The 19206-nt window shown below is 45.7% G+C and overlaps 2 protein-coding genes across 4 annotated transcripts in view; one reads left to right on the top strand and one right to left on the bottom strand.

Moving 5' to 3' along the window:
* The window catches only part of LOC138645084 (uncharacterized), a 33901-nt gene extending 30081 nt beyond the window's left edge, over window positions 1–3820 (bottom strand). For all 3 annotated transcript variants that reach the window (XR_011314705.1, XM_069734129.1, XM_069734131.1), the window contains exon 1: window positions 3723–3820. Coding sequence is in view for 2 of the 3 variants with exons in the window: in XM_069734129.1 (XP_069590230.1) it covers window positions 3723–3775 (53 nt within the window). In the remaining variant the exon portion in view is untranslated. The remainder of the gene's footprint in view (window positions 1–3722) is intronic.
* A 141-nt stretch (window positions 3821–3961) lies between these two features.
* On the top strand, window positions 3962–11191 carry COQ7 (coenzyme Q7, hydroxylase). The gene is made up of 6 exons (XM_069734128.1): window positions 3962–4120; window positions 6426–6622; window positions 7619–7733; window positions 8853–8992; window positions 9092–9160; window positions 10790–11191. Exons 1-6 carry the CDS (start codon window positions 4057–4059, stop codon window positions 10865–10867), a joined length of 663 nt encoding a protein of 220 aa, XP_069590229.1. The 5' UTR covers window positions 3962–4056; the 3' UTR covers window positions 10868–11191.
* The last annotated feature ends 8015 nt before the right edge of the window (window positions 11192–19206 follow it).

The following is a 19206-nucleotide window of genomic DNA, read 5'->3' as shown; positions in this document are numbered from 1 at the left end:
GGATCGTAAAAATCGGAGAGGAGGAGGGGTTTGTCTCTATGTAAAGTCTTGTCTAAAGTCCACTTTAAGGGAGGATATTAGCGAAGGGAATGAGGATGTCGAGTCCATATGGGTTGAAATTCATGGAGGGAAAAATGGTAACAAAATTCTCATTGGGGTCTGTTACAAACCCCCAAATATAACAGAAAGCATGGAAAGTCTACTTCTAAAGCAGATAGATGAAGCTGCAACCCATAATGAGGTCCTGGTTATGGGGGACTTTAACTACCCGGATATTAACTGGGAAACAGAAACCTGTGAAACCCATAAAGGCAACAGGTTTCTGCTAATAACCAAGAAAAATTATCTTTCACAATTGGTGCAGAATCCAACCAGAGGAGCAGCACTTTTAGACCTAATACTATCTAATAGACCTGACAGAATAACAAATCTGCAGGTGGTTGGGCATTTAGGAAATAGCGACCACAATATTGTACAGTTTCACCTGTCTTTCACTAGGGGGACTTGTCAGGGAGTCACAAAAACACTGAACTTTAGGAAGGCAAAGTTTGAACAGCTTAGAGATGCCCTTAATCTGGTAGACTGGGACAATATCCTCAGAAATAAGAATACAGATAATAAATGGGAAATGTTTAAGAACATCCTAAATAGGCACTGTAAGCGGTTTATACCTTGTGGGAATAAAAGGACTAGAAATAGGAAAAACCCAATGTGGCTAAACAAAGAAGTAAGACAGGCAATTAACAGTAAAAAGAAAGCATTTGCACTACTAAAGCAGGATGGCACCATTGAAGCTCTAAAAAACTATAGGGAGAAAAATACTTTATCTAAAAAACTAATTAAAGCTGCCAAAAAGGAAACAGAGAAGCACATTGCTAAGGAGAGTAAAACTAATCCCAAACTGTTCTTCAACTATATCAATAGTAAAAGAATAAAAACTGAAAATGTAGGCCCCTTAAAAAATAGTGAGGAAAGAATGGTTGTAGATGACGAGGAAAAAGCTAACATATTAAACACCTTCTTCTCCACGGTATTCACGGTGGAAAATGAAATGCTAGGTGAAATCCCAAGAAACAATGAAAACCCTATATTAAGGGTCACCAATCTAACCCAAGAAGAGGTGCGAAACCAGCTAAATAAGATTAAAATAGATAAATCTCCGGGTCCGGATGGCATACACCCACGAGTACTAAGAGAACTAAGTAATGTAATAGATAAACCATTATTTCTTATTTTTAGTGACTCTATAGTGACAGGGTCTGTTCCGCAGGACTGGCGCATAGCAAATGTGGTGCCAATATTCAAAAAGGGCTCTAAAAGTGAACCTGGAAATTATAGGCCAGTAAGTCTAACCTCTATTGTTGGTAAAATATTTGAAGGGTTTCTGAGGGATGTTATTCTGGATTATCTCAATGAGAATAACTGTTTAACTCCATATCAGCATGGGTTTATGAGAAATCGCTCCTGTCAAACCAATCTAATCAGTTTTTATGAAGAGGTAAGCTATAGACTGGACCACGGTGAGTCATTGGACGTGGTATATCTCGATTTTTCCAAAGCGTTTGATACCGTGCCGCACAAGAGGTTGGTACACAAAATGAGAATGCTTGGTCTGGGGGAACATGTGTGTAAATGGGTTAGTAACTGGCTTAGTGATAGAAAGCAGAGGGTGGTTATAAATGGTATAGTCTCTAACTGGGTCGCTGTGACCAGTGGGGTACCGCAGGGGTCAGTATTGGGACCTGTTCTCTTCAACATATTCATTAATGATCTGGTAGAAGGTTTACACAGTAAAATATCGATATTTGCAGATGATACAAAACTATGTAAAGCAGTTAATACAAGAGAAGATAGTATTCTGCTACAGATGGATCTGGATAAGTTGGAAACTTGGGCTGAAAGGTGGCAGATGAGGTTTAACAATGATAAATGTAAGGTTATACACATGGGAAGAGGGAATCAATATCACCATTACACACTGAACGGGAAACCACTGTGTAAATCTGACAGGGAGAAGGACTTGGGGATCCTAGTTAATGATAAACTTACCTGGAGCAGCCAGTGCCAGGCAGCAGCTGCCAAGGCAAACAGGATCATGGGGTGCATTAAAAGAGGTCTGGATACACATGATGAGAGCATTATACTGCCTCTGTACAAATCCCTAGTTAGACCGCACATGGAGTACTGTGTCCAGTTTTGGGCACCGGTGCTCAGGAAGGATATAATGGAACTAGAGAGAGTACAAAGGAGGGCAACAAAATTAATAAAGGGGATGGGAGAACTACAATACCCAGATAGATTAGCGAAATTAGGATTATTTAGTCTAGAAAAAAGACGACTGAGGGGCGATCTAATAACCATGTATAAGTATATAAGGGAACAATACAAATATCTAGCTGAGGATCTGTTTATACCAAGGAAGGTGACGGGCACAAGGGGGCATTCTTTGCGTCTGGAGGAGAGAAGGTTTTTCCACCAACATAGAAGAGGATTCTTTACTGTTAGGGCAGTGAGAATCTGGAATTGCTTGCCTGAGGAGGTGGTGATGGCGAACTCAGTCGAGGGGTTCAAGAGAGGCCTGGATGTCTTCCTGGAGCAGAACAATATTGTATCATACAATTATTAGGTTCTGTAGAAGGACGTAGATCTGGGGATTTATTATGATGGAATATAGGCTGAACTGGATGGACAAATGTCTTTTTTCGGCCTTACTAGCTATGTTACTATGTTACTATGTTACTATGTGCACAAAAATTGCGGAAACCATTAAAAATGATGGGATGCTTAATGTATGCGTTTTGTAAGCCTTTTTGACGTGGAAAGCTGACGAAAAAACGTGCAAAATCCGCGAATAATCCGGAACGTGTGCACAAACCCTAATAGTTACCTGCACAAACAGATATCCTCCTAAGATAGCCAAATCTAAAGAAAACCCACTCCAACTTCCAAAAATATTAAGCTTTGATATTTATGAGTCTTTTGGGTTGATTGAGAACATAGTTGTTGATCAATAATAAAAATAATCCTCTAAAATACAACTTGCCTAATAATTCTGCTCACAGTGTATTATCTATCTATTATCTATCTATCTATTATCTATCTATATCATCTGTAATGTATATTGTCTGTACAAGTTCCCTCTATAATTTGTAAAGCGCTGCGGAATATGTTGGCGCTATATAAATAAAATTATTATTATTATTATCTATCTTCTATCTATTATCTATCTATTATCCATCTATCTAATATCTATCTATATATTATCTATCTATCTATCTATCTATTATCTAGCTATTATCTGTCTATTTATCTATCATCTATCTATTACCTATCTATCTACTATCTATCTAGTATCTATAAACTATCTATCTATTATCTGTCTATTATCTATCATCTGTCTATTATCTGTCTGTTATCTGTCTATTATGTATCTATCTATTATCTATCAATCATCTATCTATCTATATCTATTATCTATCTATTATTTATCTATTATCTATCTATTATCTAGCTTTTATCTGTCCATTTTCTATCTATCATCTATCTATCATCTATATATGTATCTATTATCTATCTATCTATCTATCTATCTATCTATCTATCTATTATCTATCTATCTATCTATCTATCTATCTATCTATCTATCATCTGTCTATCTATCTATTACCTGTCTATCTATCTATCTATCTATCTATCATCTCTCTATTTTAACCCCCACTTACAGCCTTGCAGCCACTGCCGGGATGATGACGCTGCTGGGGACAGTGCAGTCCATGCTCCTCGCTCGCTGCCTCCAGTTCTCTGCACATGGATGTTGTCTGCAGTCATAGTAACACAGGGTGTGTACCATGAAGCTATGAGTCTTCGACAAAATGGCGCCTGTACGCGGACATTTGTAGTCACCTGTATTTGGTCTCTACAATCTAATACAGCAGCGAGAAGCGGCGGCGTCTCCCAGCAGCGGCCGCGGACCTGATGACGTCAGAGGGGAGCGGCGAATTTTATGTGAGAGCGACAGGTCTGTGACAGCAAAGAAGGTCGAGGTCAGACCGCGGCATGGAGAAGGCTGCGGGGCTGCGGAGGCTGAGGCCACTGTACTGCAGCCTCTCCGGGAGGACAGGTCCGTGAGTGCTCGGCTGCTGGGACTACGACTGCCAGCATCCTGGGAATCCAGGTGTCTGATGGGAATTGTAGTTTCTCACCCGGGGCAGATGGGTACAAGGATGAGTGTATGGGGAGATGTAGCTGGGTATTGTAGTGCTTCTCTGATTTCTGGCACATAAGGCTGTGCAGGGCGGTGTTCACATATCTGTGTATTAGCGCTGTAAGTAACAGACCCTGCCCCCAGCCCTATGTGTGCCCCCCAGCCCTATGTGTGCCCCCCCAGCCCTATGTGTGCCCCCCAGCCCTATGTGTGCCCCCCAGCCCTATGTGTGCCCCCCCAGCCCTATGTGTGCCCCCCAGCCCTATGTGTGCCCCCCAGCCCTATGTGTGCCCCCCCAGCCCTATGTGTGCCCCCCAGCCCTATGTGTGCCCCCCAGCCCTATGTGTGCCCCCCCAGCCCTATGTGTGCCCCCCCAGCCCTATGTGTGCCCCCCCAGCCCTATATGTGCCCCCCCAGCCCTATGTGTGCCCCCCCAGCCCTATGTGTGCCCCCCAGACCAGGGAATGCTCACTGCAATATTAAAGGGCTTGTCCACCGACATTGATGGTCACGATACTTTACACAGATCATTGTTTTTAGTGGAAATCTGACATCCGGCGCTGATCAGCTGTAAATACTGTGGAGGGGCAGCGCTCAGCTCCGTACACCGAGAAGTGGCCGCTCCCACTACTGCAGTGCCCCACAGTGCAGCTCCCCACAGTGCAGCTCCCACTACTGCAGCTCCCCACAGTGCAGCTCCCACTACTGCAGCTCCCCACAGTGCAGCTCCCACTACTGCAGCTCCCCACAGTGCAGCTCCCACTACTGCAGCGCCCCACAGTGCAGCTCCCTACAATGCAGCTCCGCTACTGCAGCTCCCCACAGTGCAGCTCCCCACAGTGCAGCTCCCACTACTGCAGCTCCCCACAGTGCAGCTCCCACTACTGCAGCTCCCCACAGTGCAGCTCCCACTACTGCAGCTCCCCACAGTGCAGCTCCCACTACTGCAGCTCCCCACAGTGCAGCTCCCACTACTGCAGCTCCCCACAGTGCAGCTCCCACTACTGCAGCTCCCCACAGTGCAGCTCCCACTACTGCAGCTCCCCACAGTGCAGCTCCCACTACTGCAGCTCCCCACAGTGCAGCTCCCACTACTGCAGCTCCCCACAGTGCAGCTCCCCACAGTGCAGCTCCCACTACTGCAGTGCCCCACAGTGCAGCTCCCACTACTGCAGCTCCCCACAGTGCAGCTCCCACTACTGCAGCTCCCCACAGTGCAGCGCCGCTACTGCAGCTCCCCACAGTGCAGCTCCCCACAGTGCAGCGTGCTCTACTGTAGCTCCCCATAGTGCAGCTCCAGTACTGCAGCTCCCCACAGTGCAGCTCCCCACAGTGCAGCTCCCCACAGTGCAGTTCCCCATAGTGCAGCGCGCTCTACTGTAGCTCCCCATAGTGCAGCTCCAGTACTGCAGCTCCCCACAGTGCAGCTCCCCACAGTGCAGTTCCCCATAGTGCAGCGCGCTCTACTGTAGCTCCCCATAGTGCAGCTCCAGTACTGCAGCTCCCCACAGTGCAGCTCCCCACAGTGCAGCTCCCCACAGTGCAGTTCCCCATAGTGCAGCGCGCTCTACTGTAGCTCCCCATAGTGCAGCTCCAGTACTGCAGCTCCCCACAGTGCAGCTCCCCACAGTGCAGTTCCCCATAGTGCAGCGCGCTCTACTGTAGCTCCCCATAGTGCAGCTCCAGTACTGCAGCTCCCCACAGTGCAGTTCCCCATAGTGCAGCGCGCTCTACTGCAGCTCTGCTTCCGCCACTGCAGCTCTGCTCTCGCCACTGCAAGTCAGCTCCCATTATTGCAGCTTCACTCCTCGTAGTACAGCTCCGCTACTGCAGCTTCACACTCACTGCTGCAGCTCCACTTCTGTTCTTTTCAGATCTCTCCTTTTTACCAGTGATAGCCTTTGGTACAACCCCTTTAGCCTTTTAATGACCAAATCTAAAGAGGCGTTAATGACCCGACATTTTATTTTTTATCTCTCCATTTCAGGAGCCATAACTGTTATGGGTAGGATATGATTTATTAGAGGCCTTTTGGGAACTCCGATCACTTCCTGTGCAATTGATAACGATTATTTTTTTTTTTTTATGCTGCAAATAATGAAAAAGTGATTTTTGTGGGAAGGGGCATCCTAGATTATTACCCTGTCTCCTTACCGCCGCTCACGCAGTACATACCTCACCTTATAATACCGTATATTCTGCATTCTCTCCTCATTATCAGGAATAAGGGGCCGGTGCTGCGCCACGGTCTATGCCGGTGCCATCAGACATCACAGCTCAGGGCTTTACTCTGATGAAGAAAGGGCCTTGTTGGATAGAATAATCCGAGTGGACCACGCCGGGGAATATGGGGCAAATCGTATTTACGCTGGACAGATGGTCGTGTTGGGCAGAACGTCGGTAGGACCCATCATTCAGGTAACTCGGTACTTTCCTTTATTTTAATATTAGCAGTTGATGACGAGGGTCATATATCCCAATGCCTTATATTTCTGGATGTTACTTTACTGACGCTGGTTAGTAAGCATGGAGTCACATAGTTATGTATGGGGGCTGAAGATGAAACATATATTTGTATAAAAAAAATTTAGTTTCATTGATGCAAGTAGTTGAAACTTGCCCTTGACTTTTTTTTTTTTTTTAAGGAGCAGTTCCTCTTCGGCATTCTGCCAGCACTATATGTGCTGGGACTTTCCTTTCTTTACACAATCCATTGCTACTGCCATTCACCGATGGCTTTCTTCCCACTTTCTTTAACCTATTGATAACAGCTGGGTTGATATAAGGGAGACACTTAGTGGCAGCACTTTGGAGTGATTTTTCTTTTCAAGGGTAAAACATGCTTCATAACGATAGTGATGTGCAGAGATCAAGTTGTCTGATACCGACTGTCACCATTTAAAGCCACAAATGTCCTATGAGGCTTTATTCACGCTGAGCGTTTTTGTTTTTTTTCTGCAAAGTTTTGGAGTTGATCCTCTCCAAAAAAAAAAAAAAAGCTTCAAAACTCATCCTATTAATTTTTGGGGTTTTGGGTTAATCCCCTTTCTTATTCATACGGTATGAGCTTTTGTGTTATTTTTTATTTTTTATTTTTTACCTTCCTGAAGAGGTTTTAAAAAATGCCTGGTGGGGGAAAAAAAAAGCGCACGTTACTTCTTTTGAAGCAGATCCTGAAAGAATCTTCTTTTAACTGGGCACTGTCCAATCAAGATGCTGCAAATAACACTTCAAGGGGGAAAAAAAAAGCTTCCAAAATACTTTAAAAAAAATTCTTCAGGAAAATGAAAAACTTCTCCAAATACTCTACATCGATGGTGATTTCTGCTTGAAAAAAGTAATTAAAAAAAATAAATAAATAAAAATAAGTTCCAACTTTCCTTGTATATTAATAATTGTGCCTTATTGTTGCAGCACATGTGGGATCAGGAGAAGGATCATTTGAAGAAGTTTGATGAGTTAATGATATCGAACAGAGTGCGGCCCACGGCTCTGCTGCCCTTCTGGAACGTGGCTGGATTTGCTTTGGGTGAGCTCTGTTGCCACCTTGTAAGGCCCAGGTACCACCTCGTCTCGGATCTGATGTCCAATTTTAGGTTTCTTAAAAGGACGTCCTACAGCTGGTGAAGAGAAAGGAAGCTAATCTAATGCCTTTTCTTAAAGGGAATCCGTCAGCAGGGTTTTGCTCTGTAATCTGAGAGTAGCATGATGTAGGAGCAGAGACCCTGATTCCAGCGATGTATCACTTGGTGGGCTCCTTGCTGTCGTTTTGATACAATCCCAGTTTTCCCTGCGGCAGATCTAGCATTGCTCGTGTGTAACCCCGCCCACATCACTGATTGGCAGCTTCCTGTGTACAGTGCAGGGGGCGGGGTTGGACCAGAAGGCACAAGACACCTAGTCCTGTAGTGATTAATCTCCTGCTGATAAAACACTGATTGTTTTGCTGTTTCAATAAACAGCCTGATAAGTGATACATCACTGGAATCGGTATCTCGGCCCCTACCTAATGCTGCTCCCAGATTACATAGCAAAAACCTGCTGACAGATTCCCTTTAAATGAGGCCTATAGTGGGACTTTGCTGGAAAACTGTTAGTAGGACCATGGTGCCCTAACTTCAGTGCCCTGATCCTATTGAACTATTTCTTGCTCTTTTTAGATATTTGATAGTCATTATAACCGGGAGAAGTGTCTGGCGGGATCCTTGTGCCCCGCTCAGCATGGTGACAAGTCTCCCTGTCCAGGAATGGTCGTCCAGGGATCCATATGAATAGCAGTAGGCGCAGGAAGGAATTTTTCCCTTTATGGTTGAGGCTGATTTTTGCTTCTTTGTCAGGTTTAGACCTTTAATAGTGATGAGCGACCTTGCTCGGATAAGCTGTTATCTGAGCATGCTTGAGTACTAACCGAGTGTCTTCGGCATGCTCGAATACTATGTTCGAGTTCCCGCAGCTGTTCGACCGTTGCAACGCATGCAGGAATTGTCTAACAACCACGAGACTTACAGCCACTGGAACCCGAACATGATTTTCGAACACGCCGAAGACACTCAGTTAGCACCAGAGCATGCTCAGATAACACCTGATCCCAGCACATTCGCTCATTACTAACCTTTAACCCATACCTTGCACTTTTTTTTCCCTGCAGGGTTTGGGACTGCCCTACTGGGAAGAAAAGCTGCCATGGCCTGTACTGTGGCTGTAGAAGAGACCATATCTAATCATTACAACAACCAGATCAGAACCCTGATGGAGAGGGACCCTGAGAAGCACAAGGAGTTACTGCAGGTATCGCTGCAGACGTCCGGCCAGGACTCCAGGGACTTCTGTATAAAGAGTGATCTAGAATATTCTCCCTTATGTAACTTGTGGTCCTTTTCTCTGTAGACAATAAAGACTTTTCGGGACGATGAGATGGAGCACCACGATACAGGACTGGAACATGATGCCGAACAGGTAGAACACTTATACACACAGGAGCTGAAACATTTTCTAGAAATCTTCCCCTTTTTATGTCCACAGCTTCCAAACAGACCCATGCGTTTCCATGGTTACAGACCGCAAACAAATCCTGCGTAGTCTAAAAGTCAAAATTGCCATCATCTGTCTACTATTTTCTGGCTACCTGGCAGCTTAGCTAGAAGTTGGGGACACCTATGGAGATATTTGACTACAGACTTTGGGTTTTGTCTGGGAAAATGGCCACAGTGTGAACGTGCTCTTACACGTTGCATGTATACCAACTTATGCTCCGGCTCATTTTTTTTGTTTTGCCGTACTTTCTTTTACTATTAACTTACTACAGGGTATAGGGTTGTTTTTTTTTTTTTTTTGTTTTTGTTTTTTTCTTCGGCTTAGACTTTGCTTGTAGTCAGTCACTATTAAAACATATGGGTCTGTTTCGGGGTTGTAGATACAAAACAATAGGATATTTTTTTTCTTAAAGGGAACCCGTCAGCAGGTTTGTCCCGTATGAGGTAAGGCCACCATCTTTCAGGCCTGATGTGTACGGCATTATAGGATGCTGTAAGGATGCCCCCAGTCCGCCCTGCCAGACAAGAGAAAGACCTTTTGCTATACCCGCCTACTGGGTGGTCCGGTATGATGGGGCGTCTCTGGTCTTGATCCGGCACCTCCTCTCTTCTTGCAATCGCTGTCCTCCATCTTGTATCGTGATGTCCTACGTCACCCACACAGTGTTCTCCTTCGAGCCCCTGCGCAGGCGTGCTTCTCTCGGTCATGTCGCGGGCGCAGAGTAAAGTACTGCAGTGCGCATGCGCAGGAAAAGGTCATAGAGCGCTGGCGCATGCGCACTGCAGTACTTTACTCTGCGCCCGCGACATGACCGAGAGAAGCGCGCCTGCGCAGGGGCTCGATGGAGAACACTGTGTGGGTGACATAGGACACGTCAACTACATGAACCAAGAAGAGAGGAGGTGTCGGATCAAGACCAGAGACGCCCATTGGACCGGACCGCCCGTAGTGAGTATAATACATATTTGGTATCGCTGCGTTTATAAAAATTCAGTCTATCAAAAAATTAAATTGGGTAACCCGGTCGCCAAATGCCATAACAGAAAACCAGAATCGAAATTCCAGAATTGAGGGGGGGGGGGGGGGGTTGGTCACCCCCAATTCTGCAAAAAAATGAAAAGCTGCAATAAGAAACGATCAATATGTTGTATCTACCCCAAAACCGGATCAATAAAAACGTAATTTCGCCACAGAAAGAAAGGAGCCCTCCCTCCGCTCTGTGCAGGTAAAATGCAAGTGGTAAAGGCTTTGGAAAATTTAGACACAAATAATTTTTTATTTCTATTTTACGATTTCCCCCTCCCCACCCCCACCCCCCAAAAAAATTACTTTAAATAAAAATAGAAAAAAAAATACAAATTTAATGTACTGAACTGGAGAACCATGTAGCCCGGTGATTTTTTTTTTACCATAATGTAAACAAAACAATGCCCCAGAACAATTTTTTTTTTTTTTTGGCCTTAACAAAGTGCTTTTTCTGGACGAGTCAAGGACTATCAGCGAGCTCTTAATGTCCCAGTGAATATTAAAACTCAACTGTCTTATTTGCAGGCTCCCGCTTATTTCCTCCTGAAGAACGCCATACAAATGGGATGTCGAGCCGCGGTATATTTATCAGAACGAATATAAGGAAAGAAGATTTTTTTTTTTTCTGAAATGTAAGAAGGATTTTTAGTGAGAACCGTTTTATACTGATTTCTCGAGATGAAACGCCGGAGTGTTTTCTAAATGGCCACTAGGTGGCAGTGTGGCTTCCTGGATATAAGTGAGAGGTCCAGAAAACGCGTCTTATTCCGGAGGATCCCGACCTCCTCAGGATGGAGGCGGCCACTTCTGGAGGATTCAGCGGGATACACTGGAGCTTCTCAATTTATTAGGGAACACAAAGGCACGTCGGGTTTTAATATGAAGGTGTTTAATCCCTATGGTGCCATTAAAATATCCTGCTTTAAATTATTGGTTTTATTATTAGCCACTGCTTATATAACACCGACATATTCCACAGCGCTGTACCACTCAAATCTATTTAGTCAGCCATGCCTTGGTAGTGTAGGAGGAAACCCACAGAGAGAACATGCACCAGATGCTATGGCACCACCAGGAATGGGTGCATGAAAGCTTTCAGGGGCTCTTATTAATGAGCCCAGGGAAGTGAAAGTGAAAAAAATGTAAAAAAAATCATTTTTTTTAATTTGATTTTTTTTTTCCGCCTTTTCTGGGCCAATTAATTATAGGCTGCAGATGAGACCTCATTGCAGGAGGCGACCACTGGAGAGGTGGGTATGGGGTGTTGGGGGAAGGGGGTTCATCTGTTTTCTGCAAGTGACATTTCCAGTGACAGTCAGTGTATTGAATGAGTAATCGGGCTGATTGTTATGGGTAACTTATTTATTTTTTACTTGCACTGTTTCTTTAAAGGAATCTATCAGCACATACGACTGCTCAAACCAAGCACCTTTGCCGTAACTGAAGAGATCAGTTCTTCTTCCCACTTTCTAGTTTTCCATCTAGTTTGTTCTCCTCTTCCTTGATTGGTTTTACAGGAGGCAGGGATGGGTGGAAAAACAGTAGCTGGGAACAAGTACCGAACTGCTCGGCCATGCTAAGAGTGCACAGAGCACCTGTCCTTGGTTTGAACAGTCATTTTGTGCTGACACATTAATGGTGATCATGTATGGGAGGTCTCTTGGCACAGCCCGTTTACGATCTGGAACTATTTACACTAAATGAAAATAATACAGCTGACTCAGGTTTGTATTTCCGTCAGAGGTCACTTTAACCCGCTTTACGACCTTTGACATAGCTATACTTCATGGTTGGCTGGTACTTACAGACCTTGGACATATGGATACGTCATGGCGGTTTTGGCTGTGAACACATGATCGACGCCGAGTGTCAGCTAATTCTGACAGCTGACACCCACTACTCAGTGCAGGAGTGTGGCCCGCACCACATCAGGAACTTTAACCCCCTAAATACTGCCCTCACAACGTCATCGCGGAGGCCGATCTTTGTCATAGCGACTTTACAAGCAATCAGACTGCAGAAAGTAAAAGTCAACCCCTTTCTGACCTATGACGTACTATCCCGTCGAAGTTGTATGGGCCCGTTTGACCACCGATGGGATAGTACGTCTAGCGCGGCCGGGTGTCAGCTGACTATCACAACTGACATCCGGCACTATGTGCCAGGAGCGGTCACGGACCGCTCCTGGCACGTTGACCCCCGGGAACACTGCGATCAAAGATGATTGCAGCGTTCCGGCGGCATAGGAAAGCATCGCGCAGGGAGGGGGCTCCCTGCATGCTTCCTTGAGACCCTCGGAGCTACGTGATGTTATCGCATTGTTCCGAGGGTCTCCTCCGTCCTCCTCCCTGCAGTCCCGGATCCAAAATAGCCGCGGGGCTCTTTCCGGGTCCTGCAGAGAGGTGGCTTGCAAGCGCCGGGGAGCCTCCTGCAGTGCCTGTGTGATCGCTGATCTGACACTAAAATATGATGTCCCACACTGGGACAAAGTAAAAAAAAAATATTTACATGAGTGTAAAAAAACAAACAAAACAAATCCTGAATGCTGCGTTTGTCACCGAATTGCGCAAAAATAATTGCCAATGAAAGTCTATGGGGGCAAGAAAAATACGGATTACACACGGACCTGCAGTGTGACTTGCGAGAAATATGCAGCGCTGTTAGAGAGAAAAGCCGGTAATTCAATTGCCGGCTTTTCCTATCTCCTTTACAAACCCGACATGATATGAGACATGGTTTACATACAGTAAACCATCTCATATCCCTTTTTATTTTTGCATATTCCACACTACTAATGTTAGTAGTGTGTATGTGCAAAATTTGGGCGCTTTAGCTATTAAATTAAAGGGTTAAATCGCGGAAAAAATTGGCGTGGGCTCCCACGCAATTTTCTCTGCCAGAATGGTAAAGCCAGTGACTGAGGGCAGATATTAATAGCCTGGAGAGGGTCCACGGTTATTCGCCCCCCCCCCCCCCCCCCTCCTGGCTAAAAAACATCTGCCCCCAGCCACCCCAGAAAAGGCACAACTGTAAGATGCGCCTATTCTGGCACTTGGCCACTCGCTTCCCATTCCCGTATAGTGGTGGAATATGGGGTAATGAAGGGTTAATGTCACCTTGCTATTGTAAGGTGACATTAAGCCAGATTAATAATGGAGAGACGTCAATTATGACACCTATCCATATTAATCCAATAGCATGAAATGGTTAAAAAACACACACATTATTACAAAGTATTTTAATGAAATAAACACACAGGTTTTTGTAATATTTTATTATACTCTTAATCCACCTGCAGACCCTCATTCTCTAAAAAAGGAAATATATATATACAGTATATATGTTTTAACGATTATTTGAGCCCATGGATCCATTGTATGTCCGTTTTGCAAGCCTGCGAGAAAATCTCGCAGTACGAATGCCATACGAGGATGACATGCGCAAAATACGCTGACACACCCTGCCTACGGATGACATACGGATCACTATTTTGGGGACATTTCGGCGTATTACGGCCGTAAAAAACGGACCGTATTTTCATACGCTGAGTGTGACGCCAGCCTTAGGGGTCGAGTTCCCGCCTCTGCACAGGGAGAGTCTTGAACCATGTCTGCTGTGGTCTCCCATTCTTCTCATGCTGCAGTGGAGCCTGCTCAGCAGAGGCGTCGGTCCCAGCGTCTGGCTCGGCCTGATACGGTACGGATGGTTACTGCTGTCTTTCCAGGCTCAGCCATTGCAGTCAGTACTGGTCAGCGGCTAGCAGACGTCTCTGGGACTAAGTCCTGCTTTTCCCCTTCTGAGCATGCCAAGGTAAGACCTCTCATTGGAGTCAGGGGTCACATGCTCAGGTACTACAGCAGCTCCCATTGGTTCTCTAGGAAGGTCCAGAAGTTGCAGCTATAAAAGGTTCGTATGGCCGCACGGCCATGCGCTAGTATCAGCTTATGTTATGAGCTTTAGCTACGCAGTGGTCTTGTCTGCTTGTGGTCAGGGTCCGGCTGAAATAAGCCACTAGAATACCAGCACCTCCGGTGAGGAGTTTGTATGGTGAATTCAGGGCTGGCGTAAAGCCATTAGAATTCCGGCTCCACCGGAGAGGAGGTGTTTGTGTGCTTGCTACTCCCTGACCACTGATTGCTTGTGCTCTGTTAGGCAGCTGTGTTCCCCTGTGACGCTAACAGGGCACAGCATTTTCCCTTCTATGCGACTCTGAGAAGTGACAGAGTTCGCTTATACCGCCATATTGTGCCGCCATTTGCTAGCAGCAGGTTTGTCTCCTGCACGGTGGACCCCGGGCTGCGAATGCACCAATAATAATATCTAAATATACTCGGTGTAGTCCGCCAGCCCTAACATAATCCTAGCGCCAGGGTCTGGCTAGCATTGGTGGACAAACAGCAATCTTTGCGGTACATCCAGCAGCTGGAGGGTAGGTTGGCGGCTCTCGAGCGCACAACTTCAGCTGTGGATGTTACCGCAGTTGCTGTACAGGCTGCTAGCGTGGCTGCAGCAACTTTGTCCACTGCCACCCCTGTTCCGACTCTTTCTCGCTTCTTGCTGCCAGAAAAATTTCTGGTGATGGCAAATCTTGTAGGGTTTCGTGAGTCAGTGCTCTGTACATCTCGAGCTCCTGGCCGCACGTTTCCCTACAGAGCAGGCAAAGGTGGGATTCATTATGTCTCTCCTGTCGGACAGGGCGTTGGAGTGGGCTACGCCGCTGTGGGAGCATGGCGAACATGTGGTGCAGAGTGCTCCGCTGTTCCTGAGCACTCTGAAACAGGTGTTCTTAGGACCTCGAGTTACCCATGATTCGGCGCTCCAACTTTGCATTGATTCAGGGCTCGCCCTTGGTCAGCCATTTCGCCGTCCACTTCCGCACTTTAGCATCTGAGCTGAAGTGGTCGGATAAAGCCCTCATTCCTATATTTTGGAGGGGGCTGGCTGACCATGTTAAGGACGCTCTGGCCACTTGGGAGATTCCCGCCACACTGGAGGAGCTAATAGCTGTGTCTACTCGTATTGACCTCCGTTTTAACAAGCGGAGGTTAGAGGGAGCCCAGTGTAGGCAGAGGTTTCGGCTGGCTCCCACCTTCACCAAACCTTTGGAATCTCCGGTCCAGACGCCCAAGTCACATGAGGCCTTGGAGGTGTCACGAGCGGGATCTGAGTCCCGGACCGCTCGTGCACTTAGGGTCTGTCATGTTTGCCAGCAGTCAGGACATCTAGCCACCAGATGTCCCCAGCGGTCGAGGAAACGTCAGCGTCTAGTGGTAGTAGGTGGAGGTACACTAGACACGGCGAAGTTTGCCTCTAAATTGTCCTTTAAGGGGACAATTACCATTGGCCCATCCACTCATTCGGTAGAGCTTTGCGTGGATTCCGGGGCGGAGGGCAATTTTATGTCTTCTGCCTTTGCCCAACGAGACGCAGTACCTCTGGTGATGCTCGCCCAACCAGTGACCGTATGAGTGGTGAATGGGTCGACACTGCCCTCACAGATAACACACCAGACCATCCCATTTACTCTGTCCATGTCGTCATCTCATCAATATGCAGCATCAATAGTAAAAACATATAATGTTAAAAATAATTAAAAAAAAAAAAAAAAAAATCATTGTATACTCACCCTCCGACGCCCCCGGATCCAGCACAGGCCTTTCCCGCTCCTTGCGTGCCGCTCAAGTTCCCAGAATGCATTGCAGCAATGACCGGAGATGACGTAGCGGTCTCGCGAGACCGCTACATCATCACGTGTTATTGCCGCTTGGGACCAGAGCGGAGCGCGAGGAGCTGGAAAGGCCTGTGCTGGATCCGGGGGGGTGAGTATATAACTATTTTTTATTTTAATTCTTTTTTTTTAACAGGGATATGGTGCCCACGTTGCTATATACTGCGTAGGCTGTGTTATATACTACGTGGGCAGTGTTATATACTGCGTGGGCTGTTATATAATACTAGACTGTGGCCCGATTCTAACGCATCGGGTATTCTAGAATATGCATGTCCCCGTAGTATATGGACAATGATGATTCCAGAATTCGCGGCAGACTGTGCCCGTCGCTGATTGGTCGAGGCAACCTTTATGACATCATCGTCGCCATGGCAACCATTATGACATCTACGTCGATACTGTGCCCGTCGCTGAATCAGAAACGTGAGATGTCTATGTCCTTTATGACATCATCGTCGCTGTGCCCGTTGCTGATTGGTCGAGGCCTGGGGGCCTCGACCAATCAGAGACGCGGGATTTCTATGTCGATGCTGTGCCGGTCTCTGATTGGTCGAGGCCTGGTGGCCTCGACCAATCAGAGACACGGGATTTCCAGGACAGACAGACAGACAGACGGAAAAACCCTTAGACAATTATATATATAGATGGGGCTGTGCTATATAATACGTGGCTGTGCTATATAATACGTGGCTGTGCTATATATTGCGTGGGCTGTGCTATATACTACGTGGCTGTGCTATATACTACGTGGCTGTGCAATATACTACTTGGCTGTGCTATATACTACGTGGGACTAAGTGGGCTGTGTTATATAGTGCATGGGCTGTGTTATATACTATGTGGACTGTGCAATATACTACGTGGACTGTGCAATATACTGTTATGACCTGGTGGTCAGGACAATAATGGACCTGGTGGTTAAGAGCACACGGAATGACCTGATAGTTACTGATAAATAAGGACGAGCTCTGGGACGTGGGAACTCTGCTGACCGCAATCCCTAATCCTATCACGCACACTAGAAATAGCCGTGGATTGCTCCTAACGCTCCCTATGCAACTCGGCACAGCCTAAGGAACTAGCTAGCCCTGAAGATAGAAAAATAAAGCCTACCTTGCCTCAGAGAAATTCCCCAAAGGAAAAGGCAGCCCCCCACAAATAATGACTGTGAGTAAAGATGAAAATACAAACACAGAGATGAAATAGATTTAGCAAAGTGAGGCCCGACTTACTGAACAGACTGAGGATAGGAAAGGTTGCTTTGCGGTCAGCACAAAACCCTACAAAAAGACCACGCAGAGGGCGCAAAAAGACCCTCCGCACCGACTCACGGTGCGGAGGCGCTCCCTCTGCGTCCCAGAGCTTCCAGCAAGCAAGACAACAATAAAAATAGCAAGCTGGACAGAAAAATAGCAAACCAAAGAAAATACAAGCAGGAACTTAGCTTCTGCTGGGAAGACAGGTCACAAGAACGATCCAGCAGAGAACTAGACCAATACTGGAACATTGACAGGTGGCATGGAGCAAAGATCTAAGTGGAGTTAAATAGAGCAGCCAGCTAACGAATTAACCTCGTCACCTGTGGAAGGAAACTCAGAAACACCCACCAGAGGAAGTCCATGGACAGAACCAGCCGAAGTACCATTCATGACCACAGGAGGGAGCCCGACAACAGAATTCACAACAATACACTACGTGGACTGTGCAATATACTACGTGAACTGTGCAATATACTACGTAGACTGCAATATATTCTGTGGCTGTGCTATACTACGTGGCTGTGCTATACTATGTGGCTGTGCTATATACTACATGGCTGTGCTATATACTACGTGGCTGTGCTATTTACTACGTGGCTGTGCTATATACTATGGGCTGTGCAATATACTACGTGGGCTGTGCAATATACTACGTGGGCTGTGCTACATACTACGTGGCTGTGCTACATACTACGTGGCTGTGCAATATACTACGTGGGCTGTGTTATACACTACGTGGGCTGTGTTATACACTGCGTGGGCTGTTATATACTGCGTGCTCTGTTATATACTCTGTGGGCTGTTATATACTACGTGGGCTGTGTAATATACTACATGGCTGTGTAATATACTGCGTGGGCTGTGCAATTGTACTGCGTAGCTGTGCAATATACTACTTGGGCTGTGCTACATACTACGTGGCTGTGCAATATACTACGTGGCTGTGTTATACACTGCGTGGGCTGTTATATACTGCGTGGGCTGTTATATACTACGTGGGCTGTGTAATATACTACATGGCTGTGTAATATACTGCGTGGGCTGTGCAATTGTACTGCGTAGCTGTGCAATATACTACTTGGGCTGTGCAATATACTACGTGGCTGTTCAATATAGTACATGGCCGTGCAATATACTACGTGGCTGTTCAATATACTATGTGGGCTGTGCAATATACTACGTGGACTGTGTTATACACTACGTGGGCTGTGTTATATACTACGTGGGCTGTGGTATATACTGCGTGGGCTGTGTTATATACTACGTGGCGTTAGAATCGGGCCACCATCTAGTATATATATAATTACCCATAAATAAATATTATGAAAAAAAAACACAACAAAAGTACACATATTTGGTATTGCCGCGTCCGGAATGACCCGACCTATAAAACTGTCCCACTAGTTAACCCCGCAGCAAAAAAAGAAAAGAGGCAAGAAAAACATGCTTTATCAACATACCGCCGAGCAAAAACTGTAATAAATGCAATAAAATAGATGAATGTAAATAAAAATGAAATACCGGTAGCTGAAATCGTAATCTTGTCCCACAAACAAACAAGCCCCCATACAGCTCCATCAGCGGAAAAATAAAAGTTATAGCTCTCAGAATAAAGTGATGAGAAAATTTTAGTTTTTTTTTTAAGAAAGTTTTTTATGTAAAAGCACAAAAAATATAAAAATGCTGCGTCGCTGTAGTTGTACTGACCTGAAGAATAAAGCTGCTTTATTAATTTTAACTCACGCGGAACAGCAAAAAAAAAAAGACAATTCCCGAATTACTGGTTTTTGTTCCTTTTGCCTCCCAAAAATTGGAATAGAGGGATATCAAAATATGTCATGTGCCGAAAATGCTACGAACAAAAACGTCAACTCGTCCCGCAAATAAAAAACACAAAAAAAAACTATCACATGACTGTCAGACGAAATATGGAAAAAAAAAAGAGGTTTTCA

The sequence above is a fragment of the Ranitomeya imitator genome, chromosome 7 (assembly GCF_032444005.1).
Source record: "Ranitomeya imitator isolate aRanImi1 chromosome 7, aRanImi1.pri, whole genome shotgun sequence".
NCBI lineage: Eukaryota > Metazoa > Chordata > Amphibia > Anura > Dendrobatidae > Ranitomeya > Ranitomeya imitator.
The sequence above is the reverse complement of the archived record's forward strand: the minus strand, read 5'-3'. Positions and strand labels throughout refer to the sequence as shown.

What these genes read in the sequence shown, in the direction of transcription:
- COQ7 (XM_069734128.1), top strand. Translation starts at nt 4,057, where the DNA reads ATGGAGAAGGCTGCGGGGCTGCGGAGGCTGAGGCCACTGTACTGCAGC. An exon ending in CAGCCTCTCCGGGAGGACAG is followed by an intron (nt 4,121 to 6,425) that starts GTCCGTGAGTGC and finishes CCTCATTATCAG; the next exon opens with GAATAAGGGGCCGGTGCTGC. An exon ending in AGCACAAGGAGTTACTGCAG is followed by an intron (nt 8,993 to 9,091) that starts GTATCGCTGCAG and finishes TTTTCTCTGTAG; the next exon opens with ACAATAAAGACTTTTCGGGA.